The 23,261-nt window shown below is 36.6% G+C and overlaps 1 protein-coding gene across 1 annotated transcript in view; it reads right to left on the reverse strand.

The window, feature by feature from the left end:
- The window catches only part of FOCAD (focadhesin), a 136,527-nt gene that overhangs the window by 22,946 nt on the left and 90,320 nt on the right, over positions 1-23,261 (reverse strand). The window contains exons 23-30 of the mRNA XM_070935533.1: positions 22,224-22,265; positions 20,692-20,800; positions 18,532-18,648; positions 11,464-11,702; positions 9,929-10,018; positions 2,794-2,941; positions 2,527-2,646; positions 564-686 (exon numbers count right to left, since the gene is read on the reverse strand). Of these exons, the coding sequence (XP_070791634.1) occupies positions 564-686; positions 2,527-2,646; positions 2,794-2,941; positions 9,929-10,018; positions 11,464-11,702; positions 18,532-18,648; positions 20,692-20,800; positions 22,224-22,265 (988 nt within the window). The remainder of the gene's footprint in view (positions 1-563; positions 687-2,526; positions 2,647-2,793; positions 2,942-9,928; positions 10,019-11,463; positions 11,703-18,531; positions 18,649-20,691; positions 20,801-22,223; positions 22,266-23,261) is intronic.

Here is a 23,261-nt window from a genome sequence, read left to right on the forward strand (position 1 = left end):
CTGGGGAGAACAGATGGACAGGGAAGTGTTAAGCAGCTTCACTTAACTCCTACCACGCCAGTTAAAAGCAGTGTATGAACCAGGAAATAAATCTGCTGATGTAAGTTTGGCCCTGGGTCAAACTTAGTGCAGCCTGGCTCTCAATGATTTAGAAGACCCAGAAGCACATTCAGCTCCACTGCATGAATCCTGGAACTTCAGATGTACTTTAGGGGTGGGGGAGATAGTAACAAAAGAATGGAATTGAACACAAAAACAGTTTGTCATGAAAGTCTCTGCCTGAGAAGGCGCCAGGATTGGGGCTGAAAAGTGAAAGCGGAAGCAGTATGCTCCATCCCATAGTTGGGTAGACCAGGTTGCCCTGATAGGCCGGTTTCACCGGGGGGGGGGGGAGGGATAGAATCAGCCCATTCTAAGCCTCAAGACTTCCCATTAACCACAGCTAGCAAAAGCAAACTGCTTTATTCCATAGTTTTTTTTTAAAAAAAGTAGCAGACTGGCACATTGCATCCCCAGGAATGGTTTAAGCTGTCAGTCAACTCATACAGTTCCAAATGCTTTACCTCGGCAAGTACAGTTTTCATCCAGGCAGGAAATAGCTTATTGCTGAGAACGTCTGCTTTTCCATGTCCACATACAGACAATCCATGAACAAGGCTCCCCAAGGCTAAAGCAAAACCTGGTGTCTGGAACAGAACAAGACATAAAGCAGGCAGCACATTAGGGAGGCCGTTTGTTTTGCATTGTTTCAAAAGTGAGAGAAAAAAGAGTGAGGAAAGGGGAGGGGCAGAGAAATCCTTAATTTAAGAAGCGTACTGTAGTACTGTTGTGAGTTCTTTGAAACAAACAAAATCAAAATGCTTTTATGTTGTCGCAGTCAAGCATGGAAAATGAACTTGGACTGTATAGTATTGCACACAGAGCAGCCCTTCTTCCAAACCAGATAAAATACTGCTTCAGATCAAGTGTAATTAAAAGTGAAAAAAAAATCTTAGCATTTAGAAACAAAAATATACCAGATTAAAAGATTGCAAAGCCATGAATGGTTTCATTATATGGTAAACATCATCCCCTTCCATCTTCCACTGGTTTACTAGTATTCTTTATATAATTGCATTAAAAATTAGCAGGGTAGACTCTGAGCAGGGAAACAGTTGACATAATAATATCAAAGTACTGAATAAGATGACCATGTTTTATGGAGCAGCCATTTTCAACTGGTACCCTCCAAATGTGTTGGGATTATACTCTTAAAATTTTCAATTATTTGGATGTTGTAAGAGGAAGCAATGTTAATTGACAGTGGCAAAAAAAAATCAGGAGTGAATAAGAATTTTTATTATGTTTATTATTAATTTATTATTAAATATATTTATTGATTATTTTATAACTTTTTATTATGCTTTTTTGAACTGCAACTCACTTCATCAGTTGCAGATGAAGGATTTAAATTGGGCAAAGGCAGGAGAAAGAGAGAAGGAGAAGTGATTACACAGATGCAATTTACTTATAAAACAAATCACAAGTATCTTATCAGTTAACAATTGTATATGTCAGTTTTGTATCCATTAAGTCTTTTGCACAAAGACTTTCTCCCATTTGTCCTAGATAGAATCCAGAGGGAAGAGGCTGAAGCACTACACTAGAAACCAAAAAACCAGGAGTTCTGGTCCTGCCATAGGTACAAACCCAGTTACTCTCTCACAGGTCTAGGAAGAACACAACAGCAAACCACTTCCAAAAATCCTTGCAAAGAAAACTGCAGGGACTTGTCCAGGCAGTCACCAGAAGTCAATAACTGATGACACACACATAAAAATTTCAGATAGGTATTGTTGGCAGATGATAGCATACATCACAATGGAAGCAAAGTATATGAACATGCTTCTAATCTTATGTGTGTTCTTGTTAAATCCTGATAGGTCACACATTTTACATCAGGATTCAAAACAAGGATAAAGTAATATCAAAGCATTTCAATCTCCCAAAAAAATTCCTGACAAACCTCAGAGTGGCTGTTTTGGAAAAGCAAGACTTTAACAGCACTTGTAAAGTTTTCAGGCCATCTCAGTATACGGGTTACGTATACTGATAAAACATATACCGGTATACATATACAGTATATGGGTATACGGATTACACATTACAATTGTTAATAGATAAGATATTTGAAATCTGTCACATCTGTAACCTGAATCTGGATATTGTAACTATCTTTCCCTCCCTTTTCCTTCTTCAACTTCATTCAAATTTAAATCCTATCTCTGTCTTAGAACTGAAGAAGCTTCTTGGATGAGAATTGAAACATTTTCAAGGAAAAAAAAACACCTCTGGGACAACTATCACCTGGATGATTGAGAATCTCCACAGACATACAGGACTAAAGTTTCCTGCTGCCTCCATTTCAAGAAGCAGTTTGATTAGCTTTTCAGATCATTCATGCTGTTGCTGAAAATATTAGGATACCATAAAATATTTACAGAAATATTTTGAAAGCATAAAACTGGTCTAAAAGCTTTATATGACCTGCTGATTCATTTCTGTTAATTTCTGCAACTTGTCCATAACATCTTCAGCCTCTGTAGCCTCAACAATCCTACTGCTGTAAGCAGAAACACAGACACAGGCAATTGTGTAGGCAAGAATCTAGAAAATAGAAAAAGTAAGAAATGATTAGAATGGTGTTTACTTTTCCAATGCTTGCTTTTCATCTGCTGTTTCTCCAGCATGTTTGTCTTTCCCAGATTGTGTGTACATAAAACATACTTTTAAGAAATGAATTCATTCTCTTACTTCCTGTAATGTTCGGCTTTGGTCTTCTGCATCATCCAAGTACTTGCGAAGTTTACACAGAGAGGTGGAAATGTGAGCTTCAGAATCTGTCAAGTTGCTGTGACTCATCAGTGACAGAACAAGTCCTACCCCCAAGATACATCCAGTGCTAAATATAGGAAATTATAGAGGGGAAAAAAGTTTTAAGACAGTCAGAATTCTAATTTAACCAGATATAGAGAATTCTTATTTTTTTCACATTCCATGAAATTCTGGATTCCTATTAGTGTCATCTGTAAGAAATCACAATGATGTCAAAATGATTACACGTGTGATGACATGATCACATGACTGATATAATTACACACTTGTGTCATGCATAGAAGTCATTGCATTTTCAAGATGACATGATTATAAATGTGTTTCTTGTTTAAATTTTGTACAAATATTAATGCTTATATGTTATTCCGGGGATCAATGTCACAACTCCGTTTTATATTCATATGTTAAAATTACACACAGCTACAGAACTTTATTTTTAAATGCCTGTTTAAACAAATATGTGCAATCATTGTTCAGTTCACAGTAGTTCATAGATAAATTAAGAAACTGACATATCTGAAATGAAATTCATTACAACAGATCTGTCTGTCACTCCAGGTTCTGCCTGACGTATAGTTATAATAATTTATTAAACTTGTATGCCACTCAACAGTGGTTCAAGCATAATTGGCTCCACTAAAAAGCATCTGAGGCAATGTGAAGAGATATGTATGACAGCCTTTTCAGACAGGTGATTCTCATCAAGGTAACAAAATACCTTGCCCTTACTCCACAGTGTGGAAGTCCCTGCTATTCAATCCTTCTACTGGAAACAATGAGAAATATCTGTAAATCTGTATGATATTAGACACATCATGCAGCACATGCGATGACTCATGATGAACATCAGGGTCAATGTAAGAACCATGTAAATTTGCAAAACACCTATCACTGGCTAGTATTAGGAGCTACATAAAAATAAAAACTATTATATCAGTGATGACCCTGATATAGTCATACCTTCATAGAACTGAAGCATATTTATTCAATTCATGAAGTAGATATTTAAGAAAAAATTAATGCTGGTATAACAAGTCCTCACTGTTGTTGCTTTAATCATTCAGTTGTGTCTGACTCTTGGTGACTTTCTAGGCAAGTGCTCTCTATGCTACACTGTCAAGCACAGCTTCTTTCAGTTGTTGGATGTCCATCTTTGTATTGATTTTGATGTTATCCATCCAGCATGTTCTTTGCTTGCCTCTTCTTCCTGTTTCACTAACTATTCCTAGCATCATTGTAATTCCTGATTACTGTTTAAAAATTACATTGTGAGCAATCCACCACTAGATGGCAATAAAGTCTTATAGGAAGGCTGCCACTGTCCCCTATCAAAAAAAGGTATTGAAACTATAAAAAAATACCCATCTCAACAAGCTGGGTCCCATAAACATTTTTATTTAGATTATTTAGAAGCACTTATTATCAATACATTCCAGGAATCATAGATTCTTTTGCTTCTAAAAACAGAGAAGAATTGTTTTGAGGCTGCCATCAAATCACAGAAACTCCTGTGTGAATTACATCGATGCCCCTTTCCTCGTCCAGATTCTGTCCACCATCAAAATCCTATTTTAAAGAATGAAGGGAATCTCTGCCAACAGTTGGGAGAGGAAGAGAGGAACTCCACTTGTGAGAGTGAATCTCATTTAACAAGCAGATTTGATGCACAAAGGTTCTTGGGTTTTGTAAATTTACTATTTTATTACAGTCATAACAATCATAACTATAAATGGATTGAACTTGACACCTTAATGACCAATAAAAAAAACATATCAAACTTTGTAAAACGTTAAGAAAAATAAACAAGGAAGGAACTTCTCCCCAAGCAGCTCAATCAAGATGGTGAACGTTCGCACAATGGGTAAAATTGGAGAGAAATGGAAGCACAAATGGAATAATGGTTACGGTCAGCTGCTTAATCTTAAATATTTTGTTGCAAGTTCCTCTTGTATAAAGTGTTATGTAGTCAATATTCCTTTTTGATTTTGCTCACTTGTGTGAGAAATATGGAATTGTAGGTGTAGAGAAAGTGGGAAAAAAACAAACAAGACAAAATAGAGAAGAACAAAAAATAAATGAACAACAAAAACAAATCCTCAGAAAATCAACAGGTTCAATAACTGAACATTCTTGTTATGAAAACTGAAGTTTTATTTCAGAAAGATTTTTTCCCTTCCTCTTAAAAGATACTAGATGGCAGTGATTAAGCAATAGCCTTGATTGAAAATATATTTAATAGTAATATATCAGATAAAAGGCAAATCCTTCTTTAAATAATACATAATTAATTTATGGAGATTGATGCCCCTAATTTAGAGAATTAAACATATTAAAGAAGAATATTGTTTCCAGTGGCTATCCAGAATGGAACTGAACTATTTTAGAGAGATTTCCCCAGGTAAAGCAGGATTCCCTCCAAAATGACTGAATCAAATTCTGAACTTTCTGAAAGACAGATAATGAACCTGCCAAAAAAAATGGCAGCTTTATTTTCATTTTCTCTGATGTTAAATTTCATTCTGATCATATCCTATCCACCCTTAGAAGTATAAGCTCTGCTATACGTTTTTCTTTCTCTAATTGGGCCTTAATTGTTATTTTGAATTCTATGCTCTCTCTCTGTAGTTCTCTAGTGTATATATCAGTAATTACTGTTTCTTGCTGAATTATATATCGTTCTGCCTCACAGTGGTCCTTCTGTGGGTCTTTTATTTAATTCCCTGTGTACTCTGTGTTGTATGGGCATTTTATTTTACATGCACACCATTATGAATAATATAGTATACATATTCGTAATGCTAATAAATAGTTATTTACTCTCAGTTCATTTTGAGGGCAGACTACACAATCCACATGGGAGAATTAAAGAAGGGAGAGATTTCATCTTCTATCAAAATTCCGGTAGGAGATGACCAGACTGAGCCTGAGGGAGGGGTTAAACAGATCATTAGTCTCGAGTCCCTTCACGTCCACAAGAGATCTAAATCCACACACACACCCTTTGAATTCCATTGACTCTTATTTACTGCCAATTTGTTTTGACCATTAATAGTTCAGATAAACCTATATTTGTCTGAACTGCCTTCAGATTTAAATTTGTTTTTCCATAGGATCAACTACATATTTAAGGAAGGTCCACTTTGTGAAATCATTGCATTCCTTTCTCTGGGATTTTATAGACCCATTTTTAGAAAAAAATGCTGTACCTACTTTTGTAGATATCCTAGGCTGGTCAAAGAGAGCCACAATATTTAACTAATTTATAGAGCCATCCATGTCATGAGCAAGCGACTCTGGGCGGCACACAACAAAAGAAAAATTAATGATTTCAAAATTTAGTCCACATTTAGCTCTGAATCAAATTGTCCAGAATCTAAAATGTTTCAATCAAATCAGATTGTTTTTCAAATGATGGAAAACATTATCAGCATCTGAACTGGGTGGTTGATACGTGCCCTAACATTTAACAATTAAGTTCTTTAAAAAAAACCCAATAATGTATTTCAATGGATAAAATATGAATTCCTTATGTACATCCCTACAAAAATTACTTGGTTCATATGAATACTTCATTTCTTGATATGGTTTTTAAAACTGTAGTTTATTTTTTTTATTATTATTATTTTTTTATTTATATGCCGCCCTTCTCTGGAGACTCAGGGCGGCTTACAATGCGTTAAGCAATAGTCTTCATACTTATGTATATTTATACAAAGTCAGCTTATTGCCCCCACAAACTGGGTCCTCATTTAACCTACCTTAGAAAGGATGGTAGGCTGAGTCAACCTTGAGCCTGGTAAGATTCGAACCTGCAGAAATTGCAGGCAGCTGTGTTAATTACAGGGTGCATTAAACCACTGTACTACCAAGGTTTAGAATGAGGTATTAAGATACTCTCTCTTCAAATATTTTATGAGCTAGGAATATTTGCAACCTAAAATGACATTCGGTATCGGTAATAACCAGATTTTTATTTAGCTCATTTTGCCCCAAACCATACCTAAAATAGGAAGCAAAAGATCCTAATCTTTCATCTCCCTACCATTGCACTATACCTCCATCTGCTCTTCGCTGGCAAGGAAAGCTAATTTGGCTACAATTATCAAGCTTTTATCTTATGCTACATGGGCACTCAGACATGAAACAGTGGGCATTGCAAAGCAATGTGGCTAATGCATCTCCCTTTTACCATATGTGCCTCCTATCATGCCAGAAGACAGTCGAGCAATGCCAATTTGATTCTAAACTCAGCTCTCCTTAGATTACAGAGAGGGCAGCATCTACTTGGTGCCAAAGAAAAGTCTAAAATCACTGCCAACGAAACATGGAATCTGCATACATTTGCATACATTTGAACAGCTAGGTATTTCTCTTTTGCTTCCAAGTGTCAGATTCTCAAATAGCAAAAGAAAGTAAGAAGACTGAACACTTATTCTTTGTGGCATAAATTAAGAGAGGAAAAAAGGAATGAATTGAAGGATGAAAACGGGAAAAAAATTTTTTAACCTAGCTGAGGCAACTAGATACTGAATCAGGACTGATTCACTAATGTTTACAATTTAAATGGATTTTGGAAGCGTAAACCTGAAATTCATCTCTAAAATGGCCTTTTTACCTAAACATTGATTCTGATAACTGCTTTAAAGGTCACGATACCTCAAGGCTCATGTAATTTTAAATGTTTTTTTCCCCAGCATTACTGTTCCATACATTTTAGTCTTTTCCCAGTTTCTCAGCCTTTTTGTTCAACACCTGGAGTTCTAGCCTGCCGCTTGGCGGACCTAAATAAGTTTCCTTTCATCCATACTTTACATCCAATCTCCAGCTGTTAAATTAACACAATATCTCCTCTAGATAAAGGAGCAGGGTGAGACAGCTGCTCCTGCAGCTCAGACTGTATTATAAGCACATGTCTGTTCTAACAACAGGCTCCAGAGATGGTAGGCTCAACTCAACCTTACTTCAAAAGTGCGTTTTATTAATTAACCTGTAAAGGAAGAGTCTTCTCTCAACGCTGGCTGACTCCATGATGCCAATACTGCCCTCCATTTTATCTTAAATGCTCCAAATCTTCAGTGTTCTAGGTCTAGGATCTAAGTGACACTGCATAGTTATCTTTATTATGTACTTTGCTTTTTCTGCTTAGTTTCTTGCCATCCTAGCAATTACATAAACTATACATAGATCCAGGGGTGCTATTCAGAAGCTTCTAACATGTTCTGGAGAACCGGTAGCGGAAATTTTGAGTAGTTCGGAGAACTAGCAAATACCACCTCTGGCTGGCCTTAAAGTGGGGTGGGAATGGAGATTTTGCAACATCCTTCCCCCAGGAGTGGGGAGGGAATAGAGATTTTGCAGTATCCTTCCCCTGGAGTGGGGAGGGAATGGAGATTTTGCAGTATCCTTCCCCTGCCACGCCCACCAAGCCACACCACGCCCACCAAGTCATGCCCATAGAACTGGTAGTAAAAAAATTTGAATTCCACCACTGCATAGATCCATTTATTGAACAGACCCAGAACACATAGAAATATAATTTAGAGGCTGTGTTCTAAATTCTAACTATATTCCTTAAATTAAGTTGCTCCAAACAAGTCTGCAAGAAATACCATATATATCCTTCGGTGGAATAAGAATAAAAAAAGTAAGTGCCTAAAAGCATTTTCCTATGTGCTCATAACGAAAACGATATCCTTCAGCTCATATGGAATGCGTTTTTCCCTATACAAATTATACTTCAGTTTAGAAAAAAAGTAATGAATGAAGCAGTCCTACAGTTTTCTACATATTGCATGGAATTTATAAATTCTTCCACAGCTGTGGGGAAGAAAACAATAAAATCCAGTAACTCAGAAGACTGTCTCAGTTTCAGAGGGCGTGACTGTAGATACCTGCCTTTTGGAAATGTTTTAAATCTCTATTATATTTATACGTAGCAAGTATATATTATTAATGTAGCATGCCCCACTTTGTACCATGTAATAGGCAAGGTTATTTTACTGCACAAATACTATGAAAATATATAATAGAAAACTGTATAAAGTACAGTTAATTACTCAACATATGTAGCTGCTCTAAATACATATGAATCTTATGTCTCATAAGAAGCCCAGCTATAATACAGTATGGTAAATCTCTACTATCACTGTTTTCAACCTAACCTCATTACTGTTCCCAAAGCAGTGTGGACAACATAAGTAAAATAACAGCAATTACAATACTTAAAAAGGAAAACACGTGGCATACTACAGCACAAAACTACAATAAAATTAAGCAATCTAAAAGTCTAAGGCATTTTAAAAACATGTTTATTTTGTTTATTTAAGGAATTTCCTTTAAACAAACATCTCATTCTAGTACAACAAGAAAACATATAACTTTTTTATAGTGGATAATCAAGCAAACATTGCGTATTCCTTTTATTTATACCCCATTTTTCCTGTAAAGTGCTTTGTAAAGTACATTGCCTATAGTTTTATCTTCACAAACATTTTAGAAACTAGAACGGAGACTATATTATGCAACTGATATGAAATCAGCACTCACAACTAAGCTCTAAGATCCAGTTTTAACTCTATTAAACCTGGACCTGCATGATGCTGGTGAATTACAGTTCCTAGTATTCTTGTCAATAGTCATGTTGTTTGGTTACTGGGTGTTATAGCTCAGCATCTAGAGCAGGGGTGTCATGCTCAATTTCATTGAGGGCCATGGTGGGCATGGCCTGGTTGATGTCATATGTGTTGGGGCCACCTGTGGTAACCCGAGAGCTCTGCCAGTGGAAACAGGCTCCTGGTTTCCGTTTTCGGCTGCGACGACCTCCTGCAATCCTCTGCCAGCAAAAAAATGGAGCTCAGGAGGGCCACATGCAGCCCTCCCAAGCTCCATTTTCATTTAAGAGGCAGCGCAGGCCAGTCCTTCACTGTTTCCAGGGCGGATCCAGCCCGTGGGCCTTGAGTTTGACACCCCTGATCTAGAGGAATATAAGTCGTCTAAGCACAACTTCACCCTACACATCAAAATGAAAGCACAACAAATATATAAATGTACATACTTGTACTCAACACTTGGGTCAAAGCAGCAATCTTCTAATGCGTCCAGGGACTTCATCAACAGGAGATTCATTTGTTTGTCAGCTATATCACTAGGGGAGGAAGAGTAGTGATAATATATCCTAGTTGATACATTTCCTACATTGTAAGTCTTGTAAATTATTACGGTGTTTCTTGATCTGATAACAAGTTGGCTATTATTATTTATATATTTTTCTCCAGTCTGATATAAGTTAACATTTTGCATCCATGGGCAACAGAATTACACACGTGTGCGCACACAGAAACAAACTAACCAGCCAACCACACAACATACAATGTGATGTACTAAGCAGGTGGATTCCAAGGAGAGGGTGTGTGCTTTCCAAAGGAATAAGACGCAACTAAGTCTAGAACTTATGTATGTAAGAGGATGAAGACAGGACCTCCCTAATCATTCACAGAGTATATTGTAAATGCAGACAGTGAAGTCCTCAGTCTGGCAAAACTTTTTCTATAGGCGTGAAACAATAAGGAACTCAACTTGGAAGTATCACCATGTGTCATTATTTTTGAGATACACGCACCCCTCCAAAAGCAGCATCCACAATCATATTAAGAGCGTGCCAATTGGAAGTGTTGCTAACTTCTCTTCCTTTTCTTTTGATTTCTGACAAACATCTCTCAAAAGATCAAGAGAGAGAGAACTTTCTTATCCCCTGACTCCATTCTTTATGCAACAGAAGCTTTAAAAGATGAAAGGATAAGATTCATAATCAATTACTAGACAAACTTGTCTTACAATCTTTCAATAAAAAAAAGTTTAGTCAACCTTTTCTTCTCCAAATACAAACTATTACTATTTTTACTATAAATCGCTGCTTCATATCCTTTCATCCCGAGATTTGAATAATCCAGAATTTTCACTTGTTTTCTACTGAAAAGTAATATTGCTTTACACAATGCTCATTAAGCCCTTCTTGGGATATAAATGTAAAGTCAACTGGATGGGAAGCAAATCTGTTTTGCTATTGTTGCTCCTTATACAAAGCATATCAAAATGATCCAGTATTGGAATACTAAGAAAGTCATATCCAGTTTGGGGCCATGCAAATCTTGGACATTTTATATGATTTCCAGTCAGCAAGATAACATTAATGTTGGCTAGGGAGGATGGGCTATAGCAAAACACATCTGGAGGAAACTAGGTTGGGAAAAGCTTAGACTATGTGCGTTAAGAGTTTTTATTTTATTTTTGCAGAAAAGTCCACACTGAAGGGGTTTTCTCACTGTGAACGTAACCCACGAGGAGGCCTCAGGCACCACTGCAAACTTGCAGAAAGGGAAAGCGATCAGTTACATGGCAGTGAAATAAGTGGAAGGAGGAAGAAGATGGGGAACCAAGGAAGTACTGTAGTTCAAAATGAAAGCATTTTGCAGAATGGCTTGGGAATTGTGAAGTGCAGAAAGCTAAACATGTTGCTCTGCATAATCTGAATATCTAGCGTGGGATGAAGCAAAAGTTATTTGCACACCTGCCTTAGGATGGAATTCATACCTGACTTTCTCTTCGCATAACCGTGAAATAAACATCCCCAATGCAAGGCTCATGTGGATTTGAACAGCCTGAGACTCATCTGCATTTGGTTTCCCAGGTAACATGGCAATCAGTAAATTCAGGACTTCCTCAACCCTTTCCTTGTAGGATACAATAAAAACCGGCACCAAGAGAGACAAAGAGGTTGCTGCGCAGGAACGAGCAATAGCACTTGCGGTATTTTCACCCGAGTAGGATTTCTAGGACACAAAAAAAAAAAATCCCAAAGATTCTTAGTTTTATCCTTTTTTTTGTGCATAAAAGGATTCAGCACATTGCATACCCATCTAGGAAAGGAAAAGGAAGATATAATAATGATTTTGACAGTGTGACTCTGCATACCTTTGCCTTTTATTTGTTAACACTGAAATGAGCTTTACTTGAAGAAAACAAAAGCAAATCTGTATTTTCTAAAATATATAAATGTAAATTAAATTAATTCATTGTAGAACTTTATTGGAATTTCCTGAGCAGGCAGGAGAGGAGGAGAAGAGAATCAACATCAATTAAAGCACTACATGAAAAAGAAAAGAATACGTAGTAGTTGCAGAAACATTAATACTAAATGCAAGGGAATTAAACACCTTAATACATATTTCAGTGTGTTTCTTAAAGTGTATAAGCACACTTAAACTCACCTGTCGGTTTGTAGGTACTAACAGCAGTTTATAACAATTAAATATACAGTCTCCGAAAAAAAAATATCCTGAAATCTTAAAACTCACTAACTATGATTAGTGCCATACTTTCAATGGGATTTACTTTTGAATACATATTTTTAGGACTGATCATCAAAACACACAAAATTATATCTTTCCCTTCTAGGCAACATTACCATGGCTAAATTACATAGAGAAGCACACTTTGCATAATGAGAAAAAAGAAAGCAACTGGAACAACAGAACAGTGTGAAGTCAAGTGACATTTATTTCAAAGCAGTGAAATCAGTCACATTTGTAAAAAAAAAAAAAAAAAATAGAACCCATACAGTTTATAGGTGGATTTATAAAAATACAAGGGAAGTTAGAGAAAAACAGTCCTGCTGAGTGTTAGGGAATTATGCCCTGGGAATTATTTTAAGCACAGAATTCAGATAACTAACTACCAAATGAACCTGTTTGGGAACAACTCAAGATTTTTAATTTCACTTAATTAACTGCATACAAAAAACAAAATAACATGTTAAGTTATAGAAAGATAATAAGATCAAAGAACCCTTAAAAATTAGAAAGGAAAACATGGTACATAGAGAAGGTGTCCATGGACACATATGCATTCATAAATGTTCTACATAAGCATCTCAATGACTGCTGGCCATATTTCATTATAATCACCCATAACTAATTTATGCTGATAAGTGATTCGTTTGTAAACTGTTAACATCAATTCTGCAACTATTCAGTAGTTGGAGTTGTTTTACCTTCCCAGTGCTTAAGAATAAGACTAACAGCTTTAAGCAAGAGAATCAACTTTCTTTGTTCAGATGTCAATTTCTGTAGAATAGGAGTATACTTCAAAAGATTATGAATATCTGAGATTATTAAATCTTGTCTCAACGCTGAGTTAATATATGTAATAGCTTCCTCTACAAATGAAATGATTATAGGACATTCTACAAACATACGTTTAAATGAAGCATTACTCTCATTGTACAGGTAATCCTCGAGTTACGAAAGTAATAGAGCCTGCCAATTACATTTGTAACCCGAGAATTCGTAGGAGTAAATCACATAACTTGAACATGATCACTCCCTGCTTTCGTCCATGTATTCCCTAATTGAATGTGCAGGTTATTAAGTGCACAAGGTATTTCAGGATGGGAAAGGCCATGGGGAACCTAGTGTTTCTGACCATCCAAGACCTCCCCCGACCCACTGAGATATGGCATGCTTTCCCCATCCCCCATCCTGTTTGACCAGATCACTTACGTTACATAGATAACAGAATAACAGAGTTGGAAGGGACCTTGGAGTCTTCTAGTCCAACCCCCTACCTACACCACTTCACACAAATGGTTATTCAATATTTTCTTTAAACTTCTGGAGGTAAGTTGTTCCACTGATTAATTGTTATGATTGTCAAGAAATTTCTCCTTAGTTCTAGGTTGCTTCTCTCCTTGATTAGTTTCCACCCATTGCTTCTTGTCCTACCTCAGGTGCTTTGCTTAATAGCTTGACTCCCTCTTCTTTGTGGCAGCCCCTGAGATATTGGAACACTGCTATCATGTCATCTCTGGTCCTTCTTTTCATTAAACTAGACATAACCAGTTCCTGCAACCAGGATATTCATATGTTTTAGCCTCCAGTCCCCTAATCATCCTTGTTGCTCTTATCTGCATTCTTTCTAGAGTCTCCACATCTTCTTTATATCATGGCAACCAAAACTGGATGCAGTATTCCAAGTGTGGCCTTACCAAGGCATTATAAAGTGGTATTAACACTTCACATGATTTTGATTCTATCCCTCTGTTTATGCAGCCTAGAACTGTGTTGGCTTTTTTGGCAGCTGCTGCACACTACTGGCTCATATTTAAATGGTTGTCCACTAGGACTCCAAGATCCCTCTCATAATTACTACTATTGAGCACGGTAACACCTATACTGTACCTGTGCATTTTGTTTTTCTTGCCTAAATGTAGAACCTTACTTTTTTCACCATTGAATTTAATTTTGTTAGATAGCATCCAATGTTGAAGTCTGTCAAGATCCTTCTGTATCTTAAGCCTATCTTCCGGAGTGTTGGCTATTCCTGCTAGCTTGGTGTCATCTGCAAATTTGATGAGTTCCCCATCCATCCTCTCGTCCAAATCATTGATGAAGATGTTCAAGAGTACTGGGCCTAAAACAGAGCCTTGGTTTACCCCACTGCATACTTCCCTCCATGTAGATGCAGTTCCATTGAGGATTATACGTTGGTTGTGGTTGGTCAGCCAGTTACAAATCCATCTGGTGGTGATGCTGTCTAACCCACATTTTTCTATTTTATCTAGTAGTAGGTTATGGTCTACTTTATCAAATGCCTTACTGAAGTCCAAGTAAATTATATCGACAGCATTTCTCAGGTTCACTAATTTTGTCACTTTGTCAAAGAATGCAATAAGATTAGTCTGGCATGATCTGTTTTTGACAAACCCATGTTGGCTTTTGGTTATTACTTTGTTTGCTTCTAGGTGTTTGCTGATTCGTTGCTTGATTATCTTTTCCAGAATCTTCCTTGGTATTGAGGTCAGGCTGATAGGTCTGTAGTTTCCTGGATCTATTTTTGTTCCCCTTTTTTGAAGATGGGAACTACATCAGCTCTTTTCCAGTCCTCTGGCAGTTCCCCAGTGCTCCAAGATCTTTGAAATATATAGTTTGGTGGTTCTGAGATCTTGTCTGCCACTTCCTTCAGAACCTTGGGGTGTAGTCCATCTGGTCCTGGTGATTTGAACTCGTCTAGGGTAGACAGGTGCTCACTTACCATTTTCTTCCCTATTTTAATTTGTGTTCCTAATCTGTTTTTTGTGGTGCTGTTTTTGATAGGTTGGACTGTTTTTTCCCTTTGTGTAAAGACAGATGCAAAAAGTGAGTTAAGTGGTTCTACTTTCTCCCTGTTGCTTGTCATTTTCTTGCCACTTTTTCTCAGCAATGGACCAATTGCTTCCTTGACTTTTTTCTTCTTTTTAACATGTTGGAAGAAACTCTTTTGTTATTTTTTACTTTTGTCGCAAGCCTTTGTTCATTGTGAGCCTTAGCTTTCCTCACTTCATATTTACAGGCACGGGTTATTTGCTGATATTCTGCCTTAGTTATTTTCTCCCCTTTCCACTTTTTATACTTGTCCTTTTTTTTCCTTTCAATTTGTCAGAGAGTTCTTTATGCAGCTATGCTGGTTTCTTTTGAGAGCTGTTATTTTTCTTCTTCGTTGGTATTGTGCTAGATTGGGCTTTTGTAATCTCACTTTTCAAAATTTCAAGCCTCTTGAGTTGTTTTCCCCTTGAGAATTCTCATCTATGGAATCCTTCCCAAGCTCTCGCTAATTTTATTGAAATTAGCTCTCTTAAAGTCTAAAACTCTAGTTTGACTTTGTTCTACTACTTGTGCTTGCATAATGTTGAATTCCAATATTGGATGATCATTCACCCCCAAGGTTCCTCTAGCTTCAACACCTTCTATCATTTCATCTCTGTTAGTGAGAATTAAGTCCAATATGGCTGATCCCCTTGTTCCCTTCTCTACTTTTTGGGAAACAAAGTTGTCTGCTAGGTTTGTTAGGAACCTGTTGGATCTTCCACTTGGTGCAGAATTTGTCTCCCAGTTGATGTCAGGGTAATTAAAATCCCCCATTACTATTATGATGTGCTTCCTACATACCTTAGTTAGCTGACTAGCAAAAGGTTCATCTATTTCCTCTGTTTGGTTGGGTGGCCTATAGTATAGACGTATGGCAATGTCATTCCCCCCCTTTAATATTGACCCAAATGCATTCAAGATAATTTTTGTCATTGATGTGCTCTATTTCTGTAGAGATGCAGTTATTTCTTATATATATATATATAGTGCAACTCCACCTCCTCTTTTATTTGGTCTATTTTTAAAAAATAATTTAAATTCCTCTAGCTGTATGTTCCATTTGTGGGTTTCATCCCACCAAGTTTACGTAATGGCAACAATATCATACAGTATATCACAGAAGTGAGTACACCCCCTCAGATTTTGTAAATATTTAAGTATAACTTTTCATGTGATAACACTGAAGAAATGACACTTGGCTATAATGTAAAGTAGTGAGTGTACAACTTGTATAACAGTGGAAATGTGGTGTCCCCTCAAAATAACGCAATATACAGCCACTAATGTCTAAACTGGTGGCATTTGAATTTGACATCTGTTTTGAATCCAAAATAGTCCAACTAACCAAAGTTGTGTGTGAATATTTCTAGAGTGGTTCAAGTAGACTTTCTATTAGAAGAATCCATCCCAGTTTTGATTCTAATCAGACATGGAAATGATTTAATTCAACACTTGAAAAAAAATTATGTTCAGCCCTCTTTAACAGACATCTGGTGTCTTTAAAAGAAGAGTTATTATTTTGATCCATTTACCTATTCAGCACCTACTTAACTGAAAATAATTTAAAATAGATCATGGAGCTACAGCAGTTTTCCTCCAAATAATGTTCCCAAATATGTTGGGCTTCAACTCCCATAATCCAATGGCCAAAAGAAATTTTGTTCATGTAAGAATTGTGGGAATTGATATGTAAAATCTCTGCAAAACAGCAGGTTGAGAAAGGCTGTCTTATCATATTTCCGCCATCCACAATTGCCAAGCCACTTAGATGAGTCCATAGCTCCTTGGGAAAATCTGCAATTAGTTATTTGCTGGACCTTTCCAGCAGAAAGTCAGGAAAGAAAAGGGAGGAAAATGGTGCCCCCATTCACTTCTGTATAAAAGCCTCTATACAAAAGGATCTCCATCTTATTTAACTAAAGTAACATGCGGAATGTCATTATACTAGAATAGATGAGAATGCAAGTGCTACCTCTTCTGTTCCTGTCCCTCTCATCAGTTCCAAGACTTTGTGGGGAGGGAGAAACAGCCTATGTTCATAATGTACACAGGGAGGTTTATTAAAAAGAACTACAGAAGCAGCAGAAGGGAGAGACCAAGTGACCAGAGCCCAAAGCAGAAAAACTAACTGCATGTAAATCTACATATCCATTCCATCTCCCATAAATCAGAAGAATCAGATCCTGTGGGAGAACTTCGGGTTGTGAAGCTATATGAATGTTCATCTCCTATAAGACAAAAGGGTTCTGAAAGTGCAGGGTTTTTTGCTTTAGGATTCCCTTGAGTGCTCATTCATTATAAAGATGTAGATTATTAGTAACTTACACCTAATTGGAGATATATTATTAAAACAATTCTATGATACTATACATGAAAATTTAACTTTTTTAGTTTCATTTGACTGACGCTATATGTTAACTGACAACGGCATCTGGGTTTGGTTTTTTCTCTCTCACACACACAATTAAATTGCCATAACACTGTTGCGTCATCCCTTGAGTGCAGCCTTTTGTAACAAGATAGTCTCTTTCACAGCATGGAAGAAGTGATATCAAAGATTCCAAAGAAAGAGGTGGAGATTAACATAGAAATACCATTTTTAGAGTGATAACGTCAATGTTGCCAGCCATGTATATGTTTTCCTTTCCTTGAAGGACTGCATGCTGTTCAAGCTTTGTTATCAACCATTTTGAATCTCCCTAACATTATTCTGCTCATCCCATTCGTTCAGACTCCTCCTTACTTCACTAAAATATCATTTTAAAGCTGCACTGTGCTTAGGCTCTCAAAAAAGCTATGCTTTTTCTGTCTATAATTGACCAAAATGATATACAACCTTTTCATCTTTTATTTCTTCAGCAGTTACGAATCGGTAGCCACTATCTATGACAAAGGCGGTCCATCTTTCAGCGGTCAGGTGCCACAGATTAGAAGACAATGATCACAGTCAATATGGAACTGAGATGATAATATCACAAAAGTTGATTATGATAGGATTTTGAGAAGATTCCAAGCCTGATGCTTTTTTGGTAGGGTAAAGTTTAAAGGAAGGTTATATAATTATATAATTGCTTTACTCTGTTATCTATGGAATGTAAGCTACCCAAATTTTATTTAAATTTGTATGACACCCATATCTCTAACAAGAAACTCTGAGTAGCTTACATAAATAATAAAAAAAAACCCTAAAGATATTAAGCTCCAGGATCCTGAGGCTGTAGGTGACCAAAGCCACTTGGCTTTATCAGGATTCAGCTGATTTTTTATTGCTTTTTGATGACACTGACAGATCTACACTGAAGGCATACTGTACCTACGATTAGAGAATGAGAATAGATTTCATGTACTGTATTATTTCAAATGTAAGGTCATTCTAAAAGCCAAGACAAACAAAGTAAAATCCAAATCAATTTCTTTCCCCCAGTACAATAAAGTACAGTTGTAATAATGATTCTCAGTAAAATCTGCTTTGACCTACCTGATAAAACCAAGGAAAGATTCGACCCTTGGGACAATAGTGACTGTCTACAATGCTAAGGAGGGTATCGATCACCATGGAAAGCCAGTGTTTTGTCGGAAGAAAGTCTGGCTCAGTCTGCAGAGAACAAAAGCACTGAAAATTATCTAATAATATTTTTTTTAAAAAAATCTGGTTATTTATATGATGTAATAATTGATACAAAATACAATACAAAGTACAAAAGATATTGTTCAAAAAGAATTGGAGTACAATTCTAATTTTATTACTGTAAGAAGTAATTTTCATTGTGGAGATATACAGTCAGGTCCAGAAATACTGGGACATCGACACAATTCTAACATCTTTGGCTCTATACACCACCACAATGGAGTTGGAATGAAACAAACACAATGTGCTTTAACTGCAGACTGTCAGCTTTAATTTGAGGGTATGTACATCCAACTCAGGTGAACGGTGTAGGACTTACAGCAGTTTGCATATGTGCCTCCCACTTGTTAAGGGACCAAAGGTAATGGGACAGAATAATAATCATAAATCAAACTTTCCCTTCTTAATCCTTTGCAGTCAATCACAGCCTGAAGTCTGGAACGCATAGACATCACCAGACGCTGGGTTTCATCCCTGGTGATGCTCCGCCAGGCCTCTACTGCAACTGTCTTCAGTTCCTGCTTGTTCTTGGGGCATTTTCCCTTCAGTTTTGTCTTCAGCAAGTGAAATGCATGCTCAATGGGATTCAGGTCAGGTGATTGACTTGGCCATTGCATAACATTCCACTTCTGTCCCTTCAAAAACTCTTTGGTTGCTTTTGCAGTATGCTTTGGGTCATTGTCCATCTGCACTGTGAAGTTCCGTCCAATGAGTTCTGCAGCATTTGGCTGAATGTGAGCAGATAATATTGCCCGAAACACTTCAGAATTCATCCTGCTGCTCTTGTCAGCATCATCATCAATAAATACAAGAGAACCAGTTCCATTGGCAGCCATACATGCCCACGCCATGACACTACCGCCACCATGCTTCACTGATGAGGTGGTATGCTTAGGATCATGAGCAGTTCCTTTCCTTCTCCATACTCTTCTCTTCCCATCACTCTGGTACAAGTTGATCTTGGTCTCATCTGTCCATAGGATCTTGTTCCAGAACTGTGAAGGCTTTGTTAGATGTTGTTTGGCAAACTCTAACCTGGCCTTCCTGTTTTTGAGGCTCACCAATGGTTTACATCTTGTGGTGAACCCTCTGTATTCACTTTGGTGAAATCTTCTCTTGATTGTTGACTTTGACACACATACACCTACCTCCTGGAGATGTTCTTGGTCTGGCCAACTGTTGTGAAGGGTGTTTTCTTCACCAGGGAAATAATTCTTCGGTCATCCACCACAGTTGTTTTCCGTGATCTCCCAGGTCTTTTGGTGTTGCTGAGCTCACCAGTGCGTTCCTTCTTTTTGAGAATGTTCCAAACAGTTGTTTTGGCCACGCCTAATGTTCTTGCTATCTCTCTGATGGGTTTGTTTTGTTTTTTCAGCCTAATGATGGCTTGCTTCACTGATAGTGACAGCTCTTTGGATCTCATCTTGAGAGTTGACAGCAACAGATTCCAAATGCAAATAGCACACTTGAAATGAACTCTGGGCCTTTTATCTGCACATTGTAATTGGGGTAATGAGGGAATATCACACACATGGCCATGGAACAACTGAGAAGCCAACTGTCCCGTTACCTTTGGTCCCTTAACAAGTGGGAGGCACATATGCAAACTGCTGTAAGTCCTACACCGTTCACCTGAGTTGGATGTACATACCCTCAAATTAAAGCTGACAGTCTGCAGTTAAAGCACATTGTGTTTGTTTCATTCCAACTCCATTGTGGTGGTGTATAGAGCCAAAGATGTTAGAATTGTGTCGATGTCCCAGTATTTCTGGACCTGACTGTAGGAATGCAATTTTAAATAAGCAATTTATATAGATTTTTTAAATCATTGTTTTTGTTCTTATGGTCACAAACTATTTATGTTTCCAGTGATATTTTAAGCAACTGAATTTAAAACTCATGTACCTGATTGCGCCTTATACTAGAAATAGCACAGTAAGAACATCATGGCCAGTTATTAATGTTTACATATACAGTATTTGTTTTACAGTAAAAGTCATTTTAACTCACATCAAATTGTTCTTCAATGTCAGAAGAAAGTTCTTTTTCATGCTTTGCAACAGCAACTGCCAGTCCTGTTAATGCTAGAAGACAATTCCCTTTAACTACTGGGCTTTCTCTGTTGAAAGTCATGTATCAGTTGTCAATGAAATAAAGGAAAAAATAAAGAAGGAGAATGAGGTTAGAGAAACGGAATGAGAAGTAAGCCCTTTCAAATAATCTGTTATCTTCTAAAATGTTTAATATCTACAAATTTTAGGATTACCATGCAGAATATATAATGTTTGAATTCTGAACGTAGTAGGTCTATCATAGCTAAAAGATTTCACATTAAGAAAAAGAAGGTTGACTTTGGTTGTCATTTAATATACTCTCCATGAACTACAATAGAACTTTAAATAGATATGGGTTTTGGAGGAAGGGATTAAATTACGAGTTAAACCATTTTAAAAAAGGTTTGAACTTGTTTGTATACATCCCCTAGAAATGACTTCCAGTATCAGTATTCAGAGATGATGAATGAAAGGACCAGGAAAAACCCCCCCAAAAGCCCTTCCTTTCCACACCAGGGTCCTGATCCAGATTAGGCTATCCACTCTTGCTTTTTAAAAAGACCCTATTCATTAATTGAACCAAGGGTATCACATTAGTATGTCACATCATATTAGTATGTCTCCAGTAATGTTTTGTAACTGTTAATACCCACAATAAAAATAACAGAGAAATTACTTTCTATTTATATAGATAGTTAGTGAAAAGAACAAAAATATTAATGTATGTGTGTGTGAGAGAGAATCAAAATCTATGAAAGCAACTTTGTTTTGAAGCTGTTCATCCTGTATGATGGGATAGTGTTTTTTTTAGTGAGATTTTCTTTTAAACAGCCTTTGGTCAGATAGTGCTTCTTAAGGAAAGCTTCTCATGAGAGGGATGTAATAATAATATTTGTTTAAAGTAGATTTAATCATCATCATCATCATCTGAGTTTCATGTTTAATGAATAAAAGAGATAATAATAATAATATATTTTAATACTGTTTTTCCCTAAAAATAAGACCGGGTCTTATATTAATTAATAAGCCCTAATGCATCTCCAAAAGATGCATCAGGGCTTATTTTCTGGTTAGGGCTTATTTTGGGGGAAATACAGTACTAAATGCACCCATCTGGCTGACAATCTTAACTAGGGCTTATTTTGGGGGTAGGGCTTATATTACGAGCATCCTGAAAAATCATGCTAGGACTTATTTTCCAGTTGGGTCTTATTTTCGGAGAAACAGGGTAATATATATTAATATATTTACTATTTAAATAATCATATATTTTAAGAAGGTACTTGGTTGATACCTAGGACGCTGGCAGCAACCCGTATCAACCATTAGTACCAGTCAATGGTATTTGTGACACATTTTTAAATGTTCAGTTGACTGAGTTTCATGTTTAATGAATAAAAGATATAATAATAATAATAATAATAATAATAATAATAATATCATCATCATCATCATCACAGCCTGTATTTATTAAGAAGCAGATCTTACTTGGAAGCTCCTTTGACTGCATCAGTTAGCATATCTCTAACCCTGTTAAAAGAGAGAAACAAGAAAGTAAAGAATGTGCTATGGAATTAGACAGTTTTAACTGTGAGTATGTGGGGGGGGGGGATGGAGTATCTATCAGTGAGTATCCTAAAGGGTCTGAATTTGGTAGAAAGCAAAATATGGGGGAGACTAGAGATGGAAGAACCGTAATTGGTTGTAAAATCACCCCCAATTAAGATCTTGTTCCAGGCAATATCTAAGAAATGGATGTGCACTCTTGATTGTGTGCATCAACTGAAATTCTATTGCTGAATTGCATACAGGGTTGCTCAAATACTGAACTGATATATATGTACCATAGTTTTCCAGAAAAGGGTGTGATCCATAATAGACAGATCAGTAAGAATTTCTAAAGTATTTATTGAACAGAATGAAAACAATAGATTAAGATTTATAACCTTTGCAGTGACAGGGAAACCTATTTTTTGTATTATTTGCAGATTTCTTGGAAGTTCTGAATATTCCAGTCACTAGAACTGGTTGATTTGTTGAAGCATTGATGGATTTGCAGAATAAGGAGATAGTTGACATGTGGAGTCCTAAGCAGCCTCTCTCACTGTTTCACTTCAGATTATTTTATCACAATTCTATATCAATATAAAACAATAAATATTCTTTTGACCATATTTTGTTGCGTAGCCACAGAGGCTACATTCTTGCATTGTTAGGCAAACTCAAAGAAATGTGTTCCTCAGATTATGCACCATTATAAACATAAACCAATTCTCACTAGCAAGCAAATGTTTATCTTAATTATCTTCTGCTTTGTCTCTACATAGATACAGATTATTCTTTTTTAATTTAATTTTCGTACAGGGACATAAGAATATTATAAGAAAGTATGTCATAATCAAAACTTTTTCATTTATCGCTAGTGCGATTAAACCCACAGTTTCAACAGTGAGGTCTTCCTTGAGGCTAGATAACTGCCTTTACTATTAAGATAAACTTCAAATTCCAAAATTTGAACCAGAAAAT

This window comes from Pituophis catenifer, unplaced genomic scaffold, assembly GCF_029215685.1.
Source record: "Pituophis catenifer annectens isolate HBS135680 unplaced genomic scaffold, rPitCat1.0.hap2 SCAF_2, whole genome shotgun sequence".
Lineage (NCBI taxonomy): Eukaryota > Metazoa > Chordata > Lepidosauria > Squamata > Colubridae > Pituophis > Pituophis catenifer.